General features: G+C 40.7%; 1 protein-coding gene across 3 annotated transcripts in view; it reads right to left on the bottom strand.

Annotated features, from left to right (window-relative positions):
* itga7 (integrin, alpha 7) overlaps nucleotides 1–11,431 on the bottom strand; it is a 94,443-nt gene extending 83,012 nt beyond the window's left edge. For all 3 annotated transcript variants that reach the window (XM_014134012.3, XM_014134011.3, XM_014134013.3), the window contains exon 1: nucleotides 10,358–11,431. In XM_014134012.3, coding sequence (XP_013989487.2) covers nucleotides 10,358–10,563 — 206 coding nt within the window. In that variant the 5' untranslated portion in view covers nucleotides 10,564–11,431. The remainder of the gene's footprint in view (nucleotides 1–10,357) is intronic.
* Between the last annotated feature and the right edge of the window lie 10,897 nt (nucleotides 11,432–22,328).

Consider the following 22,328-nt stretch of genomic DNA (forward strand, 5'->3'; position numbering starts at 1 on the left):
TATAGTTCTCGACTAAATAATTGGTACAGTACTAGGCTTAATTTGTTTACAAATTAACATGGAGAAAAGGCAAACGAAAATATTCCTTTTACTCAAAATCTACAGTATAATACCTTGGCTTCCAGTTGCATATTAGAAGAAGATATTACCAGGGTATGAGGGACTGTAGACATCTTCCAGGGACTGATACAGATCATACAACAAGAAGAATGATTTGTGACCTGTATCACAGAGGACAAGGGCAGTTATTCTCCTCACCCCAAATCACGCAAGGCAGCAGAGCTCTCATATAAGACCATGTGACCAATATAGAACACTGGATGATGTCACTATGAAGACCAAGCTAAAGGCCAAGCTCCTACATTCTGCATGGCCCTATTGTAAATGCAATCAATATGTATTGTAAAGCATCTCAGGCAAAACTACATACACATACAGTAGATACCTCTGACAATGGTTGATGACATTTGTACCTATACAAAGAAGCTAAATGGTCGACATACTACTCAGGCAAATTGGACAGTGGAGGGGTCTTTCTTCATCAAGCAAAGAGCTGCCATTACAGGATCCCCATCTCATACCAGTATAAATAGACAACACACATACACATAACACCAGCAGCAGCCCCATCCCCCAAGCCGAGACCATCCGCACACACACACACACACACACACACACACACACACACACACACACACACACACACACCATCTCCTCCACTTGACTAGCATTACAAGGTGCTCCTTCAGTTTATCTTAGCTAAAGTCTCTCTGTAGTCTATATAAGACATTACCAATCAGTAGAAAGCTGCTCCTATATAAATCTTGGAGGTCCACCTCAATCCTCCAGGCTCTTGGCCCCGAGTGAGACTGAGGCATACCTATCATTTCCTTCACTTCCTTCCTTTCCATGCAAAAAGCTAGGATCAGCTTTCCTCTTGTCAGTCAATATTGCTCTGTGTTACATGAGATGGAGGGGAGGGGAGGGGAGGGGAGGGGAGGGGAGGCCAGGGGCCAGGGTAGAATTGACCTTTTCTGCTATGCTTTCTACTGATTGATAATGTCCTATAGACTCCTGGGGAGTCAGGGGGGGTGTTATGAGTCACTGGATCTATAATAGAAGCGTCATGAGTTTTATGAAATCATTCGACAGTGTTGGCAATGAACGGTGACACAGCGACTATAATGTATACAGTTTATGACCTGGTGAGTATCAGAAGAGTCAGGTGGATCAGGACAGAATTAAACTGGAACCTCAGTGAGAAGACAATACAATATTACCCACTGGCCACAGAAACTTAAACCTTGTTACAAACAAGGATGAAATGAGTCAACAGTATCTAATATATTAAGCTTCAAGCTTGAGGCTAATCACGTTTGGCTCCTCTTCTATTTATTTATTTATTTTATTCATTTATTTCACCTTTATTTAACCAGGTAGGCAAGTTGAGAACAAGTTCTCATTTACAACTGCGACCTGGTCAAGATAAAGCAAAGCAGTTCGACAACATACAACAACACAGATTACACATGGAGTAAAACAACATACAATCAGTAATACAGTAGAAAAATAAGTCTATATACAATGTGAGCAAATGAGGTGAGATAAGGGAGGTAAAGGCAATAAAAAGGCCATGGTGGCAAAGTAAATACAATATAGCAAGTAAAACACTTCTAATGAAAGGTTCAATACAAAGGGCACTTCTTTCAAGTCTAATGGTGATTCTGGTTACAATCAAAGTACTGTAAAAGATCTTAACATGTGCACCTATATTCAAACAAGGTTTACATAAAAGTATGATTCAGGTGCTGAATCAAATACCTCAAACAGATACTTATCAGTGAGTCAAAACAAGCGTAGCGTGAGCATATCGCTGATTTTGATCCCACAGTTACTGGCACCTGGAGTGCTTCATAATCTTAGTTACTGGCACCAGAAGTGCTTCATAATCTTAGTTACTGGCACCAGAAGTGCTAGCTCATAATATTTCAGGAAGTCGCAGAGCATATCAGCCCTCCATGAAGTGAGGGATAAAAAGGTGAAGGGATGCTCAATATACTTTCCAATGATTTAAAGGTTAAAGGTTAGGAAGCATGAGATTTTAATCATAAAATGAACAACGTAGTGTGGTCAAAGACTTTAGTAACTTAGTTGTAGTCATGGTGTGGTTACCTATAATATATGTTTTTTTTGGGGGGAGGGGGGGTTGAAATATTTATTAACTCATTTTTGGAACTACCCACAATGCACTATTGTCAACGTCATATGGAGAACTGGTGCTACCTAAGTATCTCCAGCTGGCAAACGTTAGTTACTAGCCATGCTAGCATGTAATTACATTCAAGACCAAGTGTTGGCATTAGTGAGCTTCTATGTACACCCACGAAGAAGAAACCATAGAAGTAAATGTGAAAAACTGCATCTCCTCTTTTCCTGTACGTTTGGTAGTGGTAGTCGAGCGAGCATTGTAGTAGTTTTCCGTCGTCCGTAGCTAGTGCAGTGTTACCCACAAGGATGAGCTTGCTTTGAAGTGGGACCGGTTTGTGCGGTTGAAGCGAGTGGATTGGTGTGAGGGAACCGCAAGCCCATTTACTGTATTTTTTTCTAAGCAAACAGCTGGAGGCAGGGCTTTCGCCGATAGAGCTCCATTTTTATGGATTGGTCTGCCTACCCATGTGAGAGATACAGACTCGGTCTCAACCTTTAAGTCTTTACTGAAGACTCATCTCTTCAGTAGGTCCTATGATTGAGTGTAGTCTGGCCCAGGAGTGTGAAGGTGAACGGAAAGGCTCTGGAGCAATGAACCGCCCTTGTTGTCTCTGCCTGGCCGGTTCCCCTCTCTCCACTGGGATTCTCTGCCTCTAACCCTATTACAGGGGCTGAGTCACTGGCTTACTGGTGTTCTTCCATGCCGTCCCTAGGAGGGGTGCGTCACTTGAGTGGGTTGTGTCACTGACGTGGTCTTCCTGTCTGGGTTGGCGCCCCCCCTTGGGTTGTGCCGTGGCGGAGATCTTTGTGGGCTATACTCGGTCTTGTCTCAGGATGGTAAATTGGTGGTGAAGATATCCCTCTAGTGGTGTGGGGGCTGTGCTTTGGCAAAGTGGGTGGGGTTATATCCTTCCTGTTTGGCCCTGTCCGGGGGTATCATCGGATGGGGCCACAGTGTCTCCTGACCCCTCCTGTCTCAGCCTCCAGTATTTATGCTGCAGTAGTTTATGTGTCAGGGGGCTAGGGTCAGTCTGTTATATCTGGAGTATTTCTCCTGTCTTATCTTGTGTCCTGTGTGAATTTAAGTATGCTCTCTCTAATTCTCTCTTTCTCTCTTTCTTTCTCTCTCTTGCTCTCTCTCGGAGGACCTGAGCCCTAGGACCATGCCTCAGGACTACCTGACATGATGACTCCTTGCTGTCCCCAGTCCACCTGGCCGTGCTGCTGCTCCAGTTTCAACTGTTCTGCCTGCGGCTATGGAACCCTGACCTGTTCACCAGACGTGCTACCTGTCCCAGACCTGCTGTTTTCAACTCTCTAGAGACAGCAGGAGCGGTAGAGATACTCTCAATGATCGGCTATGAAAAGCCAACTGACATTTACTCTTGAGGTGCTGACTTGTTGCACCCTCGACAACTACTGTGATTATTATTATTTGACCCTGCTGGTCATCTATGAACATTTGAACATCTTGGCCATGTTCTGTTATAATCTCCACCCAGCACAGCCAGAAGAGGACTGGCCACCCCTCATAGCCTGGTTCCTCTCTAGGTTTCTTCCTAGGTTTTGGCCTTTCTAGGGAGTTTTTCCTAGCCACCGTGCTTCTACACCTGCATTGCTTGCTGTTTGGGGTTTTAGGCTGAGTTTCTGTACAGCACTTTGAGATATCAGCTGATGTAAGAAGGGCTATATAAATACATTTGATTTGTATGCATTGCTCATTTCACCACGGAGGACTTTGATGGCTTAATATAACCAATGAAAGAAAGGATTCAGAATGAAACTCTGACTGAAACCAGATGCTGTGCCGAACATCAATGTGAAGGATGCAACCTCTGTTCTCTCCCGACCTACCGATACATCGCTAGTGTCAGCAGTGATGGAGATGAACCGGGTAAATTCAATGTGGATTTACCACACTATATCGAATTGGATTAGCTGACTCTCACTTAGCAGGCTAGTAGGGCTAATGTTAGCAGGCTAGTAGGGCTAACGTTAGCAGGCTAGTAGGGCTAACGTTAGCAGGCTAGTAGGGCTAACGTTAGCAGGCTAGTAGGGCTAACGTTAGCAGGCTAGTAGGGCTAACGTTAGCAGCTAGTAGGGCTAACGTTAGCAGGCTAGTTGGCTAGCAACCTTGCAAGTTGATTTGTAACAATAAACTCATAAAGTATTTGCTTTATGAGTTTGCTTTATGGCTGAACATTTTACTGAAACCAGTAGTCATGCGCACAAACCATTTTGTTTAATTCAAAGTTATACATTTGAAAATATTTCTGTTGGAGTTTGACATTTATAGGTACAAGGCTGGCTTGCCGGGTCCTCCATATTACATTTTCCCGACATGACTTCAGCATTTTCTAGAATTCTGATAACTGGAAAAATAGAGTAGTGAGGTGTGATGTTGTATTGGGACTTTTGAAGCAGATTCAGATCTTACATGTGGTTTATACTACTTACTGTTTAAACCAAATATTAACTTTGTAGAAATGCATTCATACAGTTTATTCACTGTGTCCAACTCGCTAATAATCATTGAAATTAAATGCTAGACAGTCAGGGAGCATCAAAACCTCTCCAAACTATTGATAAAGGACTATTTTTTTGCATATTTTAACCACAATAAAATATAACACATTTTCAGACCGAATGAAGACCGAATGCAGCCTCCAGGGCAAATGCGTTTAACACCGCTGGCTTAGAACCAACTCTACTGATGAGAAAAGAAACCATGGGGTAAAATGGCCACTCAAACAAGTTTGCAGGATATTCTCCAGTAATATGGCTTGAACAGCTCTTGCCTAACAGCAGAATAGCCTACTAGAGATATAACATGAGTAACTACATTTTAGTCATTTAGCAGACACTCTTATCCAGAGCGACTTACAGTAGTGAATGCATACATTTCATACATGTATTTTTCCTGCCCGCCCGCCCATACTGGTCCCCCATGGGAATCGAACCCACAACCCTGGCATTGCAAACACCATGCTCTACCAACTGAGCCACACGGGAACCAACAACTACACTTGTTACGGCAGGTTGCTTATTTTGAAATGCACAGGGATAGGTAGGAGGGGCTCCCAGCACAGGTGTCCAGGTTAGAGGACAAGGAGGAGAGAGACTTGAGGTTCTGTTTTAGAGAGTCTGCGCTCCCGTTTATTTCCTCCAATCAAACATAGTCCTTCTTATTAATTTCCATCGACTTGTGTGGTTTGAGTATTAGACACACAGATTATTGAAATATACTGACAAATGCTGGAGATTTTGTACTACTGCCTGGATTGTTTGGCACAGCAACTAAAAGACAAAGGAACTCGGGTATTTAACAAATGTAATTGCTTGCAGGTGTGCTCAGAGCATAGATATTTATAGAGGTCTCTAGTGCCCAAAAGGCTATATAACATGGGTAGCACCATTAAGGACTGTATATAGCCTCGCTACTGTTATTTTTCACTGTCTTTTTACTGTTGTTTTTATTTCTTTATTTACCTATTGTTCACCTAATACCTTTTTTTGCACTGTTGGTTAGAGCCTGTAAGTAAGCTTTTCACTGTAAGGTCTACACCTGTTGTATTCAGCGCACGTGACATATAAACTTTGATTTGACTGCTACTTTGCAATCTATATACATCTCTACGGCTCTGAGGTGCCTGCAATTAAATGGTCAGTTAACTAAAAAGGCTAATAAAAATGAAAGCCTTTTCTACAATACTCAACACCAATTCCAAGTAATTAAGCATTTCTCAATCTAGAAAAATGCTTCATTCAATATCAGTGCTGCTGCTGAAGAGCCGTATAAGACAACTTCCTCTTTGCAGAGAAAACCCCTATAAACATTTTAAAAGTCAGAGCTGACATCATCATTTATTCATGCCTGGCTTGGAGGATGTGATCCTGTCCTATGTTCCAGGTACATCAATAACAACCAGCAGCATCTGTTAAACACAAACACACACACTCTGACATAAACACACACACTCTAACATAAACACACACGCATACACAAACACACCACCCATAAAGTACTGCAGCATGAACTGTGTCAGTAAAATCAGAGTAAAACCTGTTAATCTCTCTCTTTCTATCCTTCTATCTCGCTCTCTCTGTCTCTATATCTCTCTATCTCTCTGTCTCTCTCTCTTTCTCCCCTTCCTCTCTTTGTCTCTCTGTCTGCCTCTCTCTCTCTCTCTCCTCTCCTCCAGATGTACCTGCAGGTTCAGCTGTACAGTCAGTCAATTCAATTCAAAGGTCTTTATAGGCATGGGAAACATATGTTAACATTGCCAAAGCAAGTGAAATAGATAATAAACAAAATTGAAATAAACAATCAGAAATGAACAGTAAACATAACACTCACACAAGTTCCAAATGAATTGTGTGGTATTTCACCTAGATATAGATATGGGAGTTAATCACAATTGGATGTTTCTAATTCTTGTATTCAGAGAAGCCCTTGGCGTTTTCTTTGTTAGTTGCATTACAACCTGTAATTTGAATGGATTTTATTTGGATTTCATGTAATGGACATACAGAAAATAGTCCAAATTGGTGAAGTGAAATGAAAAAAATTACTTGTTTCAATAAATAAAAAAACGGAAAAATGGTGCGTGCATATGTATTCACCCCCTTTGCTATGAAACCCCTAAATAAGATCTGGTGCAACCAATTACCTTCAGAAGTCACATAATTAGTTAAATAAAGTCTACCTGTGTGCAATATAAGTGTCACATGATCTGTCACATGATCTCAGTATATATACACCTGTTCTGAAAGACCCCAGAGTCTGCAACACCACTAAGCAAGTGGCACCATGAAGACCAAGGAGCTCTCCAAACAGCTCAGGGACAAAGTTGTGGAGAAGTACAGATCAGGGTTGGGTTCTCAAAAAATACCAGAAACTTTGAACATCCCACGGAGCACCATTAAATCCATTATTAAAAAATGTAAAGAATATGACACCACAACAAACATGCCAAGAGAGGGTCGCCCACCAAAACCCATGGACCAGGCAAGGAGGGCATTAATCAGAGAGGATACAAAGAGACCAATGGTATCCCTGAAGGAACTGCAAATCTACACAGCGGAGATTGGAGTATCTGTCCATAGGACCACTTTAAGCCGTACACTCCACAGAGCTGGGCTTTACAGAAGAGTTGCCAGAAAAAATCAATTCCTTAAAGAAAAAAATAAGCTAACACATTTGGTGTTCGCCAAAAGGCATGTGGGAGACTCCCCAAACATATGGTAGAAGGTACTCTGGTCAGATGAAACTAAACTGGAGCTTTTTGGCCATCAAGAAAACGCTATGTCTGTTACAAACCCAACACCTCTCATCACCCCGAGAAAACCATCCCCACAGTGAAGCATGGTGGTGGCAGCATCATGCTGTGGGGATGTTTTTCATCGGCAGGGACTGGGAAACTGGTCAGAATTGAAGGAATGATGGATGATGCTAAATACAGGGAAATTATTGAGGGAAACCTGTTTGTCTTCCAGAGATTTGAGACTGGGACGGAGGTTCACCTTCCAGCAGGACAATGACCCGAAGCATACTGCTAAAGCAACACTCGAGTGGTTTAAGGGAAAATATTTAAATGTCTTGGAATGGCCTAGTCAAAGCCCAGACCTCAATTCAATTGAGAATCTGTTGTATGACTTAAAGATTGCTGTACACCAGCAGAACCCATCCAACTTGAAGTAGCTGGAGCAGTTTTTCCTTGAAGAATGGGCAAAAATCCCAGTGGCTAGATGTGCCAAGCTTATAGAGACATACCCCAAGAGACTTGCAGCTGTAATTGCTGCAAAAGGTGGCTCTACAAAGTATTGACTTTTGGGGGTGAATAGTTATACACACTCAAGTTTTCAGTTTTTTTTGTCTTATTTCTTGCTTGTTTTACAATAAAATATATTTCGCATCTTCAAAGTGGTACGCATTTGTGTAAATCAAATAATACAACCCCCCCCAAAAAATCAATTTTAATTCCAGGTTGTAAGGAAACAAAATAGGAAAAATTCCAAGAGGGGTGAATACTTTCGCAAGCCACTGTATGTGTCTCTAATATGGTCATACATTTGGCAGGAGGTTAGGAAGTGCAGCTCAGTTTCCATCTCATTTTGTGGGCAGTTTGCATATAGCCTGTCTACTCTTGAGAGACAGGTCTGCCTATGGCGACCTTTCTCAATAGCAAGGCTATGCTCATTGAGTCTGTACATAGTCAAAGCTTTCCTTAAGTTTTGGTCAGGTACTGTAATTTGCTGCTGTGTACTCTCCGTTTAAGGGCCAAATAGCATTCCTGTTTGCTCTGTTTTTTTTGTTAATTCTTTCCTATGTATCAAGTAGTTATATTTTTGTTGATGAATTGAGTTGCTGTCCTGGGGCTAAGTGTGGTCTGTTTGTGAACAGAGTCCCAGGATCAGCTTGCTTAGGGGACTCTTCTCCAGGTTCATCTCTCTGTAGGTGATGGCTTTGTTATTTAAGGTTTGGGAATCACTTCCTTTTAGGTGGTTGTAGAATTTAACAGTTCTTTTTTTTCTTTTCTGGATTTTGATAATTAGTGGGTATCGTTCCTAATTCTACTTTGCACAAATTATTTGATGTTTTACATTGTACACGAAGGAGGATGTTTTTGCAGAATTCTCCATGGAGAGTCTCAATTTGGTGTTTGTCACATTTTGTGAATTCTTGGTTGATGAGCAGACCTCACAACCATAAAGGGCAATGGGTTCTATAACTGATTCAAGTATTATTAGCCAGATCCTAATTGGGATGTTGAATTTTATGTTTCTTTTGATAGCATAGAAGTCCCTTCTTGCCTTGTCTCTCAGATCGTTCACAGCTTTGTGGATGTTACCTGGGGGATGGCAGGTAACCTAGAGGTTAAGAACATTCGGACTGTAACAGGAAGTTCTCTGGTTCGAATCCTTGAGGCGGCAAGGTGGAAATAACAACCTCAACTGCTCCCCGGGCTCTGATGACGTGGCCCCCCGCCGATTTAAAGGGGTTGGATTAAATGCGAAAGACATATTTCGGTTGAATATTATTCAGTCATGTAACTTAACAGTTATCCCCTTTCCCTATCTGTGTTGCCGAGGTAGGTATATATTTTAGTATGTTCTAGGGCAATGGTGTCTAGATGGAATTTGTATTTGTGATCCTGACAACTGGACCTTTTTTTGGAACACCATTATTTTTGTCTTACTGAGATTTACTGTCATGGCCCAGGTCTGGCAGAATCTGTGCAGAAGATCTAGGTGCTGCTGTAGGACCTCCTTGGTTGGGGACAGAAGCACCAGATCATCAGCAAACAGTAGACATTTGACTTCAGATTCTAGTAGGGTGAGACCAGGTGCTGCAGATTGTTCTAATGCCTTTGCTAATTCATTGATATACAGTATATTTTGAAAGGGTGGGGCTCAAACTGCATCCCTGTCTCAACCCACGGCCATGTGGAAATAAATCAGTGTGTTTTTAACCGCACACTTGGTGTATGTGTACATGGATTTTATAATGTTGTATGTTTTTTTTCCCCCAACACTGCATTTCATCACTTTATATAGCAGACCCTCAAGCCAAATTGAATCAAAAAGGTTTTTTGAAATCAACAAAGCATGAGAAGTCTCTCTCTCCTCTTCTCCAGATCTACCTGCTGATTCAACGCCTCTCTCTCTCTCTCTCTCTCTCTCTCTCTCTCTCTCTCTCTCTCTCTCTCTCTCTCTCTAGTCAGTCTCAACCACGCCTGCCTGGCACCTCATTCCACATGAAATGAGTTACAGGGTGCCCTCTCTGTACACACATGCACTTGATTATTATTATACATACACAGTGCACACATACCCATAATGAAACTACTGCTTCCAGTGCAGTGCTTCTAAAATACAATGGATGAAATTATATCAATACCTGGATGACTGAATCCAAGGACTGCATGATGCAGTCAGTTAAATGTAGAAATGCTGACTAACTGCTTCCGTTTTACTCAATCAGTACGGTCCTGTATTACTGCTTCAGATACTTGAAGTGGAAATAGATTCATACATATTGTATGTGTATGAAGGATTTAGAAAATGTACAAAATATACCAATATGTACGTTAAAACACACACACCAACGTTGCTATACATGCTACTGTATGCGGCTGTAGCCACTTACCAACTGTGTGGTTCTGGGGTGAGTTGCTGGTGAAGTGCTATAGAAAATCCAAAAAAGCTCCCTTTCTCCCCCTCCTTGATCAGAGTCATGCTAGTATCCAGGTTGAACCCCGCGACCGTCAGGGAATGCAGGGAGAGAAGGAGCAAAAGGAGAGGAAGACACCAGGACTGTGAAAGAGAGACTCCATGTACCACATGTGGTGCCATAGTCCTAGAGAATGAGCAGGTCCTTCAGCAGAGCTCAGCAGAGCAGGTCCCTCAGCAGAGCAGAGCAGATCAGGTCCCTCAGCAGAGCAGAGCAGATCAGGTCCCTCAGCAGAGCAGAGCAAGTCTCTCAGCAGAGCAGAGCAAGTCTCTCAGTAGAACAGAGCAAGTCTCTCAGCAGAGTAGAGCAAGTCTCTCAGCAGAGCAGAGCAAGTCTCTCAGCAGAACAGAGCAAGTCTCTCAGCAGAACAGAGCAAGTCTCTCAGCAGAGCAGAGCAAGTCTCTCAGCAGAGCAGAGCAAGTCTCTCAGCAGAACAAGTCTCTCAGCAGAGCAGAGCAAGTCTCTCAGCAGAGCAGAGCAAGTCTCTCAGCAGAGCAGAGCAAGTCCCTCAGCAGAGCAGAGCAAGTCCCTCAGCAGAGCAGAGCAAGTCTCTCAGCAGAGCAGAGCAAGTCCCTCAGCAGAGCAGAGCAAGTCCCTCTGCAGAGCAGAGCAAGTCTCTCAGCAGAGCAGGACCCTCAGCAGAGCAGAGCAAGTCCCTCAGCAGAGCAGAGCGGATCAGGTCCCTGAGCAGAGCAGGTCCCAGTTCAGTTACAGATTAATGAAGAGTTGTATAATTATTGTGTTTAAATTGATGAGCAGCAAAGACAGAATGGGTTTCTGCTGTTTGAATCTCCTGGATTGGTATATTTCCCTTGTTTCCTTCTCTCCTTCTCTCTCTAATCCTCCGTTTTCTGCTGTCAGTCTGTGGAGCAGCCTGAGAAAATGTGGCTGTGTCCGAGCTACTGTAGCGTGTGTGTGTGTGTGTGTGTGGTGTGTGTGTGTGTGTGAGGTGTGTGTGCATCCCCCTCCTCTGCTGTGTGACAGAGAGAGACAGAGGACAAGTGCCTTGAATAGCCCACTCCTCCCCTACCGTACTCTTTCAATCTCTCTCTCTCTCCCATCCTGCTCTCTCTCTCAGCTGACATCAACACTTAAGGGACTGCTGCCAAAATACCAGGCTGAGTTGTCAAGATACTTGGACTCAGTTGAACAGGAAAAGACTGAAAAGAAAGTATGAGAGTTTTTTTAATCTGTTAAACTCACAGTGTTTAAAAGGCATTTTTTTCCCTCTGCAGTAACTATAGTAACTGTAACAGGTGTCTGGTTATCTGAGAGAGAAAAAGAAGAGAGAACATAACATTTAGAAAACATTGAAGATACCTCTGACAGGAGAACACAGTTGATCAATAATCAAACATTGAAGATACCTCTGGCAGGAGAACACAGTTGATCAATAATCAAACATTGAAGATACCTCTGGCAGGAGAACACAGTTGATCAATAATCAAACATTGAAGATACCTCTGACTGGAGAACACAGTTGATCAATAATCAAACATTGAAGATACCTCTGGCAGGAGAACACAGTTGATCAATAATCAAACATTGAAGATACCTCTGGCAGGAGAACACAGTTGATCAATAATCAAACATTGAAGATACCTCTGGCAGGAGAACACAGTTGATCAATAATCAAACATTGAAGATACCTCTGACTGGAGAACACAGTTGATCAATAATCAAACATTGAAGATACCTCTGGCAGGAGAACACAGTTGATCAATAATCAAACATTGAAGATACCTCTGGCAGGAGAACACAGTTGATCAATAATCAAACATTGAAGATACCTCTGACTGGAAAACACAGTTGATCAATAATCAAACATTGAAGATACCTCTGGCAGGAGAACACAGTTGATCAATAATCAAACATTGAAGATACCTCTGGCAGGAGAACACAGTTGATCAATAATCAAACATTGAAGATACCTCTGGCTGGAGAACACGGTTGATCAATAATCAAACATTGAAGATACCTCTGGCAGGAGAACACGGTTGATCAATAATCAAACATTGAAGATACCTCTGGCAGGAGAACACGGTTGATCAATAATCAAACATTGAAGATACCTCTGGCAGGAGAACACAGTTGATCAATAATCAAACATTGAAGATACCTCTGGCAGGAGAACACAGTTGATCAATAATCAAACATTGAAGATACCTCTGGCAGGAGAACACAGTTGATCAATAATCAAACATTGAAGATACCTCTGGCAGGAGAACACAGTTGATCAATAATCAAACATTGAAGATACATCTGGCAGGAGAACACAGTTGATCAATAATCAAACATTGAAGATACCTCTGGCAGGAGAACACAGTTGATCAATAATCAAACATTGAAGATACCTCTGACTGGAGAACACGGTTGATCAATAATCAAACATTGAAGATACCTCTGACTGGAAAACACAGTTGATCAATAATCAAACATTGAAGATACCTCTGGCAGGAGAACACAGTTGATCAATAATCAAACATTGAAGATACCTCTGACTGGAGAACACAGTTGATCAATAATCAAACATTGAAGATACCTCTGGCAGGAGAACACAGTTGATCAATAATCAAACATTGAAGATACCTCTGGCAGGAGAACACAGTTGATCAATAATCAAACATTGAAGATACCTCTGGCAGGAGAACACAGTTGATCAATAATCAAACATTGAAGATACCTCTGACTGGAGAACACGGTTGATCAATAATCAAACATTGAAGATACATCTGACTGGAAAACACAGTTGATCAATAATCAAACATTGAAGATACCTCTGGCAGGAGAACACAGTTGATCAATAATCAAATATTGAAGATACCTCTGGCAGGAGAACACAGTTGATCAATAATCAAACATTGAAGATACCTCTGGCAGGAGAACACAGTTGATCAATAATCAAACATTGAAGATACCTCTGGCAGGAGAACACAGTTGATCAATAATCAAACATTGAAGATACCTCTGACTGGAGAACACGGTTAATCAATAATCAAACATTGAAGATACATCTGACTGGAAAACACAGTTGATCAATAATCAAACATTGAAGATACCTCTGGCAGGAGAACACAGTTGATCAATAATCAAACATTGAAGATACCTCTGGCAGGAGAACACAGTTGATCAATAATCAAACATTGAAGATACCTCTGGCAGGAGAACACGGTTGATCAATAATCAAACATTGAAGATACCTCTGGCAGGAGAACACAGTTGATCAATAATCAAACATTGAAGATACCTCTGGCAGGAGAACACAGTTGATCAATAATCAAACATTGAAGATACCTCTGGCAGGAGAACACGGTTGATCAATAATCAAACATTGAAGATACCTCTGACTGGAGAACACGGTTGATCAATAATCAAACATTGAAGATACCTCTGACTGGAAAACACAGTTGATCAATAATCAAACATTGAAGATACCTCTGGCAGGAGAACACAGTTGATCAATAATCAAACATTGAAGATACCTCTGACTGGAGAACACAGTTGATCAATAATCAAACATTGAAGATACCTCTGGCAGGAGAACACAGTTGATCAATAATCAAACATTGAAGATACCTCTGGCAGGAGAACACAGTTGATCAATAATCAAATATTGAAGATACCTCTGGCAGGAGAACACAGTTGATCAATAATCAAACATTGAAGATACCTCTGGCAGGAGAACACAGTTGATCAATAATCAAACATTGAAGATACCTCTGACTGGAGAACACGGTTGATCAATAATCAAACATTGAAGATACCTCTGGCAGGAGAACACAGTTGATCAATAATCAAACATTGAAGATACCTCTGGCAGGAGAACACAGTTGATCAATAATCAAACATTGAAGATACCTCTGGCAGGAGAACACAGTTGATCAATAATCAAACATTGAAGATACCTCTGACTGGAGAACACGGTTGATCAATAATCAAACATTGAAGATACATCTGACTGGAAAACACAGTTGATCAATAATCAAACATTGAAGATACCTCTGGCAGGAGAACACAGTTGATCAATAATCAAACATTGAAGATACCTCTGGCAGGAGAACACAGTTGATCAATAATCAAACATTGAAGATACCTCTGGCAGGAGAACACGGTTGATCAATAATCAAACATTGAAGATACCTCTGGCAGGAGAACACGGTTGATCAATAATCAAACATTGAAGATACCTCTGACTGGAGAACACAGTTGATCAATAATCAAACATTGAAGATACCTCTGGCAGGAGAACACAGTTGATCAATAATCAAACATTGAAGATACCTCTGGCAGGAGAACACGGTTGATCAATAATCAAACATTGAAGATACCTCTGACTGGAGAACACGGTTGATCAATAATCAAACATTGAAGATACCTCTGACTGGAAAACACAGTTGATCAATAATCAAACATTGAAGATACCTCTGGCAGGAGAACACAGTTGATCAATAATCAAACATTGAAGATACCTCTGGCAGGAGAACACAGTTGATCAATAATCAAACATTGAAGATACCTCTGACTGGAAAACACAGTTGATCAATAATCAAACACTGAAGATACCTCTGGCAGGAGAACACAGTTGATCAATAATCAAACATTGAAGATACCTCTGGCAGGAGAACACAGTTGATCAATAATCAAACATTGAAGATACCTCTGGCAGGAGAACACAGTTGATCAATAATCAAACATTGAAGATACCTCTGACTGGAGAACACGGTTGATCAATAATCAAACATTGAAGATACCTCTGACTGGAAAACACAGTTGATCAATAATCAAACATTGAAGATACCTCTGACTGGAGAACACAGTTGATCAATAATCAAACATTGAAGATACCTCTGGCAGGAGAACACAGTTGATCAATAATCAAACATTGAAGATACCTCTGACTGGAAAACACAGTTGATCAATAATCAAACATTGAAGATACCTCTGACTGGAAAACACAGTTGATCAATAATCAAACATTGAAGATACCTCTGGCAGTAGAACACAGTTGATCAATAATCAAACATTGAAGATACCTCTGGCAGGAGAACACAGTTGATCAATAATCAAACATTGAAGATACCTCTGGCAGGAGAACACAGTTGATCAATAATCAAACATTGAAGATACCTCTGACTGGAGAACACAGTTGATCAATAATCAAACATTGAAGATACCTCTGACTGGAGAACACAGTTGATCAATAATCAAACATTGAAGATACCTCTGGCAGGAGAACACAGTTGATCAATAATCAAACATTGAAGATACCTCTGACTGGAAAACACAGTTGATCAATAATCAAACATTGAAGATACCTCTGGCAGGAGAACACAGTTGATCAATAATCAAACATTGAAGATACCTCTGGCAGGAGAACACAGTTGATCAATAATCAAACATTGAAGATACCTCTGGCAGGAGAACACAGTTGATCAATAATCAAACATTGAAGATACCTCTGGCAGGAGAACACAGTTGATCAATAATCAAACATTGAAGATACCTCTGGCAGGAGAACACAGTTGATCAATAATCAAACATTGAAGATACCTCTGGCAGGAGAACACATTTGATCAATAATCAAACATTGAAGATACCTCTGACTGGAGAACACAGTTGATCAATAATCAAACATTGAAGATACCTCTGGCAGGAGAACACAGTTGATCAATAATCAAACATTGAAGATACCTCTGGCTGGAGAACACAGTTGATCAATAATCAAACATTGAAGATACCTCTGGCAGGAGAACACAGTTGATCAATAATCAAACATTGAAGATACCTCTGACTGGAAAACACAGTTGATCAATAATCAAACATTGAAGATACCTCTGACTGGAAAACACAGTTGATCAATAATCAAACATTGAAGATACCTCTGGCAGGAGAACACAGTTGATCAATAATCAAACATTGAAGATACCTCTGGCAGGAGAACACAGTTGATCAATAATCAAACATTGAAGATACCTCTGGCAGGAGAACACAGTTGATCAATAATCAAACATTGAAGATACCTCTGACTGGAGAACACGGTTGATCAATAATCAAACATTGAAGATACCTCTGACTGGAGAACACGGTTGATCAATAATCAAACATTGAAGATACCTCTGGCTGGAGAACACGGTTGATCAATAAATAACTGAAGGGCTTCTTTCTTCTCCTCCTTTACAGAGAACAATCTGGGCTGGAATCCCATAACTTCCAGTAATTAGAATTAGAAAAAGGGGGAAATGGCATTTAGAAAATAAGGAAATTAGCTGTAGATAGCTGCTAGCCTAAAAAAATATTTGAAGATAGCTTTTAGCTGCTGGAGAAACAGTAAAGTTTTATAAAAGTAGTTTTTTTCTTTCAGAGGTCTGCTTGGAATCCCATAACTTGCAGTGATCTGAAATGGACCTCCCTGACAATAGTGCAAAGTAATGTGCGCAGCGACCCACGATATGTAAGGACAACCCTGTGATGGGATGAAGCGGAGGGTAACAAGAGGTATCTGTGCTGTGGCATGAAAATGTGACCAGAATTACAGAAAAACAACATTTTTATCAATTTTAGAAAAAGGCTGAAATGTAACAAAATGTGGAAAAGGGGAAGGGGTCTGAATACTTTCCGAATGCACTACCTGCTTTGCCACACCAAAGTTCAGTGTCCAGTCAGTCATGCCCTCACAGCATTGTGGGCCAGCTGATTCCTGTCCTCCTGTCACTAACCTAACGTAGCAGGCATAAAAGAAACGCATGAAACTAGATCCCTCTACATGCTGGTCTTGACAAGAAGGGGGGAAAAAACTGTCTGGGGAGGTTCTCTTCTGCACTGTTCAACCAATCCAGTTAATGTGGAGGAGGAGTTAAGATGGAGAGTCGCCCGTCCAAAATCATCCCAAAAGAACGTCTTTCCATTTCCCTTGAAAAGCAGAACAAAACTCCTTCCCACCAAAACAGGCTGAAAAATAACTCTTAACACTAAAAGGGCATTATCATAATTTTCCCAGTTTCCCAGTATTATTCAAACCTTATAGTGTGGAAATATAAAACATTGGGAAAATCACATGTTTTTGACTGAACTGAGCCTTTCAGTTTGGACAGAGCGGCACAAACGGGGCGCCATGAGATACAGAATATGAAATTAGGAGAGGTAGGTCCTTTTTGCGAGGTATGTTTTATTAAAAATACATCTATCGAAGTCTATATTTTCCTTATCTGAAAATAAACTGTATACTGTGACAGACTGCAGTGGTCAGTGCTCACTACTCGCTGATGATTCCGTGGGTGATCTGGATCAGTCTTAGATGCTTGCACTTGCTCAGCTCTCAACGCTGAGAACATCATTCTCATGTGAACTGCTTGGCATCACAAGCCAAGGGGAACTCCCACATAGTGGAATAAAGCAAGCATGAGGGCCTGGCCATTGGGGGCCTGCACTGAGCTGTTGGCTGGCTGTCGCTGAAGCACCTGCTCTTGTTGCCCTCTGCTGCTCTGAGGTGGTGTAGGAAGGGAGAAAACGCAGCCATGTATCAGGGTATATCAGGGGTATGCCAGTAGGTTACCTTTAGACGCCATAGGAGTCAACAGACATGAATCAGGGCAAGCCTGCAGGTAGGTCCTTCTGTAATGCAGAATGGTAAAAGTTATAAATCTCTCATTATACTGTATAGTTCTTCATATAACTCACAATGATCTAAACTTTGAATAGGTTTATATGTACAAGTGAATGTACTAACGGTTGAGTAGTTTGTATCTACTGGTCAAAAACAAAGCTGTTGGAGCTTAAATAGCTTTTTTCCCCCTATGGATGTTCATTACACTGATTTACCTCCATCAAGTTCTTTGGTCAAGATGTTGGCATGGGGCCCGTTTTCACACAGCATCTCACAGTAGGAGTGCTGATCTAAGGTCAGTTTTGTCCTTTTTTAGTTCATAATGAAGAAGATTGTAATGGGCAAATTCTAGATCAGCACACCTAGGAATTAATGCCATTCACAGCTCTACAAAATCTGTTTCAGACAGCGTCCTCTCTGATCGTTATAGATAATCATCATATTATCTTCCATTTTTTTGATTCAGTATCAATCTGGGAGGCCTGCGTGGCATCAATAGCCTTCCCTGTTGATTTCCTCATATCAATCAAGCCTGTGTTAATACATCTTTTAATTTCTATTAACATAATACAAATACTACTAATATAATAATTTATATCGTTATGTTTTTTTTGGTGTACATGTAACAGCATAGCTTCCGTCCCTCTCCTCACCCCTACCTGGGCTCTAACCAGGGACCCTCTGCACACATCGACAATAGCCACCCTCGAAGCATCGTTACCCATAGCTTCACAAAAGCCGCGGCCCTTGCAGAGCAAGGGGAACGACTACTTCAAGGTCTCAGTGAGTGACGGTTGAAATGCTATTAGCGCGCACCCCGCTAACTAGCTAGCCATTTCACATCGGTTACATACAGTATGCACTAAGGACAAAAAGACACACACAAACTCCTTTAAACAGAATGGTATCCTTCAAACAGAATGGTATCCTTTAAACAGAATGGTATCCTTTAAACAGAATGGTATCCTTCAAACAGAATGGTATCCTTCAAACAGAATGGTATCCTTCAAACAGAATGGTATCCTTTAAACAGAATGGTATCCTTCAAACAGAATGGTATCCTTCAAACAGAATGGTATCCTTCAAACAGAATGGTATCCTTCAAACAGAATGGTATCCTTCAAACAGAATGGTATCCTTCAAACAGAATGGTATCCTTTAAACAGAATGGTATCCTTTAAACAGAATGGTATCCAGAAACTGCAAAAGATGCTGGGACTAAAAATAAATAAAGAGGAGATCCAAGGAATGGCAAGTCAGTGAGTTTGAGAAAATATCTTTAATGGCAGCTTGGGCTCAGAGCCCAGAATGTGTGAACAAAGTACAGTAGGTGGTAGAGGAGAAACAAAAGTTAACAGCAAGATCTCCTGTGACAGCCTGTGTGTGTGTGTGTGTGTGTGTGTGTGTGTGTGTGTGTGTGTGTGTGACACATGCCCCACCCACCTGAGGATCTGTCTTTTTCAGCCATCTATTTCTTGTGTTTGGTGCAAAATCCTCTTGTCACTTAAGTCTCGCTGGATTGAATACTTTCATTTTACTTTAATACTCTTGTTTGTGCCTGTCGTTTTTCCTGTTTTCTATTTTTATGTGTTTATCCTTTATTTAACTAGGCAAGTCCGTTAAGAACAAATTCTTATTTACAATCACAGCCTAACCCAGACGATGCTGGGCCAATTGTGCGCCGCCCTATGGGACTCCCAATCCCGGCCTGTTGTGATACAGCCTGGAATCAAACAAGGGTCTGTAGTGACGCCTCTTGCACTGAGATGCAGTGTCTTAGACCGCTGCGCCACTCGGCAGACCACTCGGGAACGTTTAGGACCTTGGAAACAATGACTTGTCAAACACATTCCGGTAATGGCTGAAACGGGAATTGAACAAAGTAATAATCTAATACAGTTGAAATGTTTACATATTAGAATGAAAATGAAAGCAACTTCCGAAAGTCTGTGGAAAAAGTACCCAACTGTCATACTTGACTAAATGTAAAGATACGTTAATAGAAAATCACTCAAGTAAAAGTGAAAGTCACCCAGTTAAATACGAATTGAGTAAAAGTCTAAAATTATTTGGGTTTAAATATACTTAAGGATCAAAAGTAAATGTAATACACATTTTGTTGCATTACAGCCTGAATTTTTACAATTAATTAAAATTGATAAATTATGATTTTTTGGGGGGGGGTCACTACACACAATACCAAATAATGTCAAAGTGGAATTATGTTTTTCAAATTTTTTACTAATTAATAAAAAATGAAAATCTGAAATGTCTTGCTCGGCAATGAAAAGCCAACTGGCATTTACTCCTGAGGTGCTAAACTATTTCACCCTCTATAACCACTGTGATTATTAGACACTGATGGTCATCTATGAACGTTTAAATGTCTTGAAGAACGATCTGGCCTACATTTCTGTACTCTTTTATAATCTTCACAAGCACAGCCCTCTAGGTTTGTTCCTAGGTTCCTGCTTTTCTAGGGAGTTTTTCCTAGCCACCGTGCTTCTACATCTGCATTACTTGCTCTTTGGGGTTTTAGGCTGGGTTTCTGTACAGCACTTTGAGACATCAGCTGATGTAAAAAGGCCTTTACAGATAACTTTGATTGAGTCAATAAGTATTCAACCCCTTTTGTATGGCAAGCCTAAATAAGTTCAGAAGTAAAAATGTGCTTAACAAGTCACATAATAATTTGCATGGACTCAGTGTGCAATAATAGTGTTGAACATAATTTTTGAATGACTACAATCGAGCAGTGAATTTGAAACACAGATTCAACCACAAAGCCCAGTGAGATTTTTTTCAATGCCTCGGAAAGAAGGGCAGCTATTGGTAGATTGGTAAAAAAAAATTAAAAAAAATAAGAAGAATATCCTTATACACTTTGGATGGTGTATCAATTCACCCAGTCCTTCCTAACTCAGTTGCCAGAGAGGAAAGAAACCACTCAGGGATTTCACTATGAGGCCAATGTTGACTTTAAAACAGTTACAGAGTTTAATGGCTGTAATAGGAGATAACTGAGGATGGATCAACAACATTGTAGTTACTCCACAATAATTTTACCACAATAATAACCTAATTGACAGAGTGAAAAGAAAGAAGCCTGTACAGAATCAAAAATATTCCAAAACATGCATCCTGTTTGCAACAAGGCACAAAAAGTAATACTACAAAAAATGTGGCAAAGCAATTCCTGAATACAAAGTGTTACATTTAGGACAAATCTGTCCTAAATGTAACAGGCATGTGTGCGTAATCCTGGGGAGCCTGGTGCCTTCGAGTGCCAGGGAGGGGGAAGGCAGCTCCAAAATGCAGGTGTTTCTCATGGGGACACTACGTCACCTCAAAATCTACAGGGAGAGCTTGAAAATTCAAGCTCCTTGGGTGCTGCCATATAGTTAAATTTGAAGTGCCCAACCACAGATACTATTACGTCAAATCACCTTATATCTACAGTAGCTTTGATTGGACTGACATCATACTTTCAAAATCTTAGCTAGCTGTCATCATCATGAATCAAGTCGACAATCTACTGGCAAATCCCTTTTAATCCTTGTTATATGAAGAGAAATAATGAAGAGAAATTACAGATAAAACTTTTCGGTGCTCATCGGCCATTGGACATAAATATTACACAACAAGTTGGAAATCGCAAATTCAACAATGAGTGGTTTGGAAGGAATCAGTGTGTAACTGCAAGCATTGCAAAGCAATCACTAGTGGAGTGGATGTGTGGTCCAAGTCTGGGTTTAACAATGCGCTGGATTCACCTTACCGTGAAGTGCCTACTTACAAGCCCTTAACCAACAATGCAGTTCAAGAAATACGCTTAAGAAAATATTTACTAAATAAACCTAAAGTATTAAAAAAATATTAATAATAAGTAACACAATAAAATAACAATAACGAGGCTATATACAGGGGGTACCGGTATAAAGCGTTTCACATTCTCTAATGGTTGAAATGAAGTCTCTCATTTGATGAAATACTACACCTATCCTGTGTTTGTCAGATCAATGCAGATGAAGGAAATTAGATATTGAGATGAACCAGTTTTACATGATGCATAGGAAGTGTAGTGTACTGTTTATTTTATTATATTTCTGTATATATGAATTACAAATCAGCCTTTAACTAGTTAAAACATGTTTGGAGTCTATTGCATAGCTACAATGTGTAACCATTGATGTCCCAGGACCAAGATTGGTAAACACTGTTGAAGTGTATAATTGTAATTCATACATGCAGACACAGAGTCATTCAAAGACTGGAATTTGATAC

The sequence above is a fragment of the Salmo salar genome, chromosome 12 (assembly GCF_965601325.2).
Source record: "Salmo salar chromosome 12, fSalSal1, whole genome shotgun sequence".
In the NCBI taxonomy this organism is placed as follows: domain Eukaryota; kingdom Metazoa; phylum Chordata; class Actinopteri; order Salmoniformes; family Salmonidae; genus Salmo; species Salmo salar.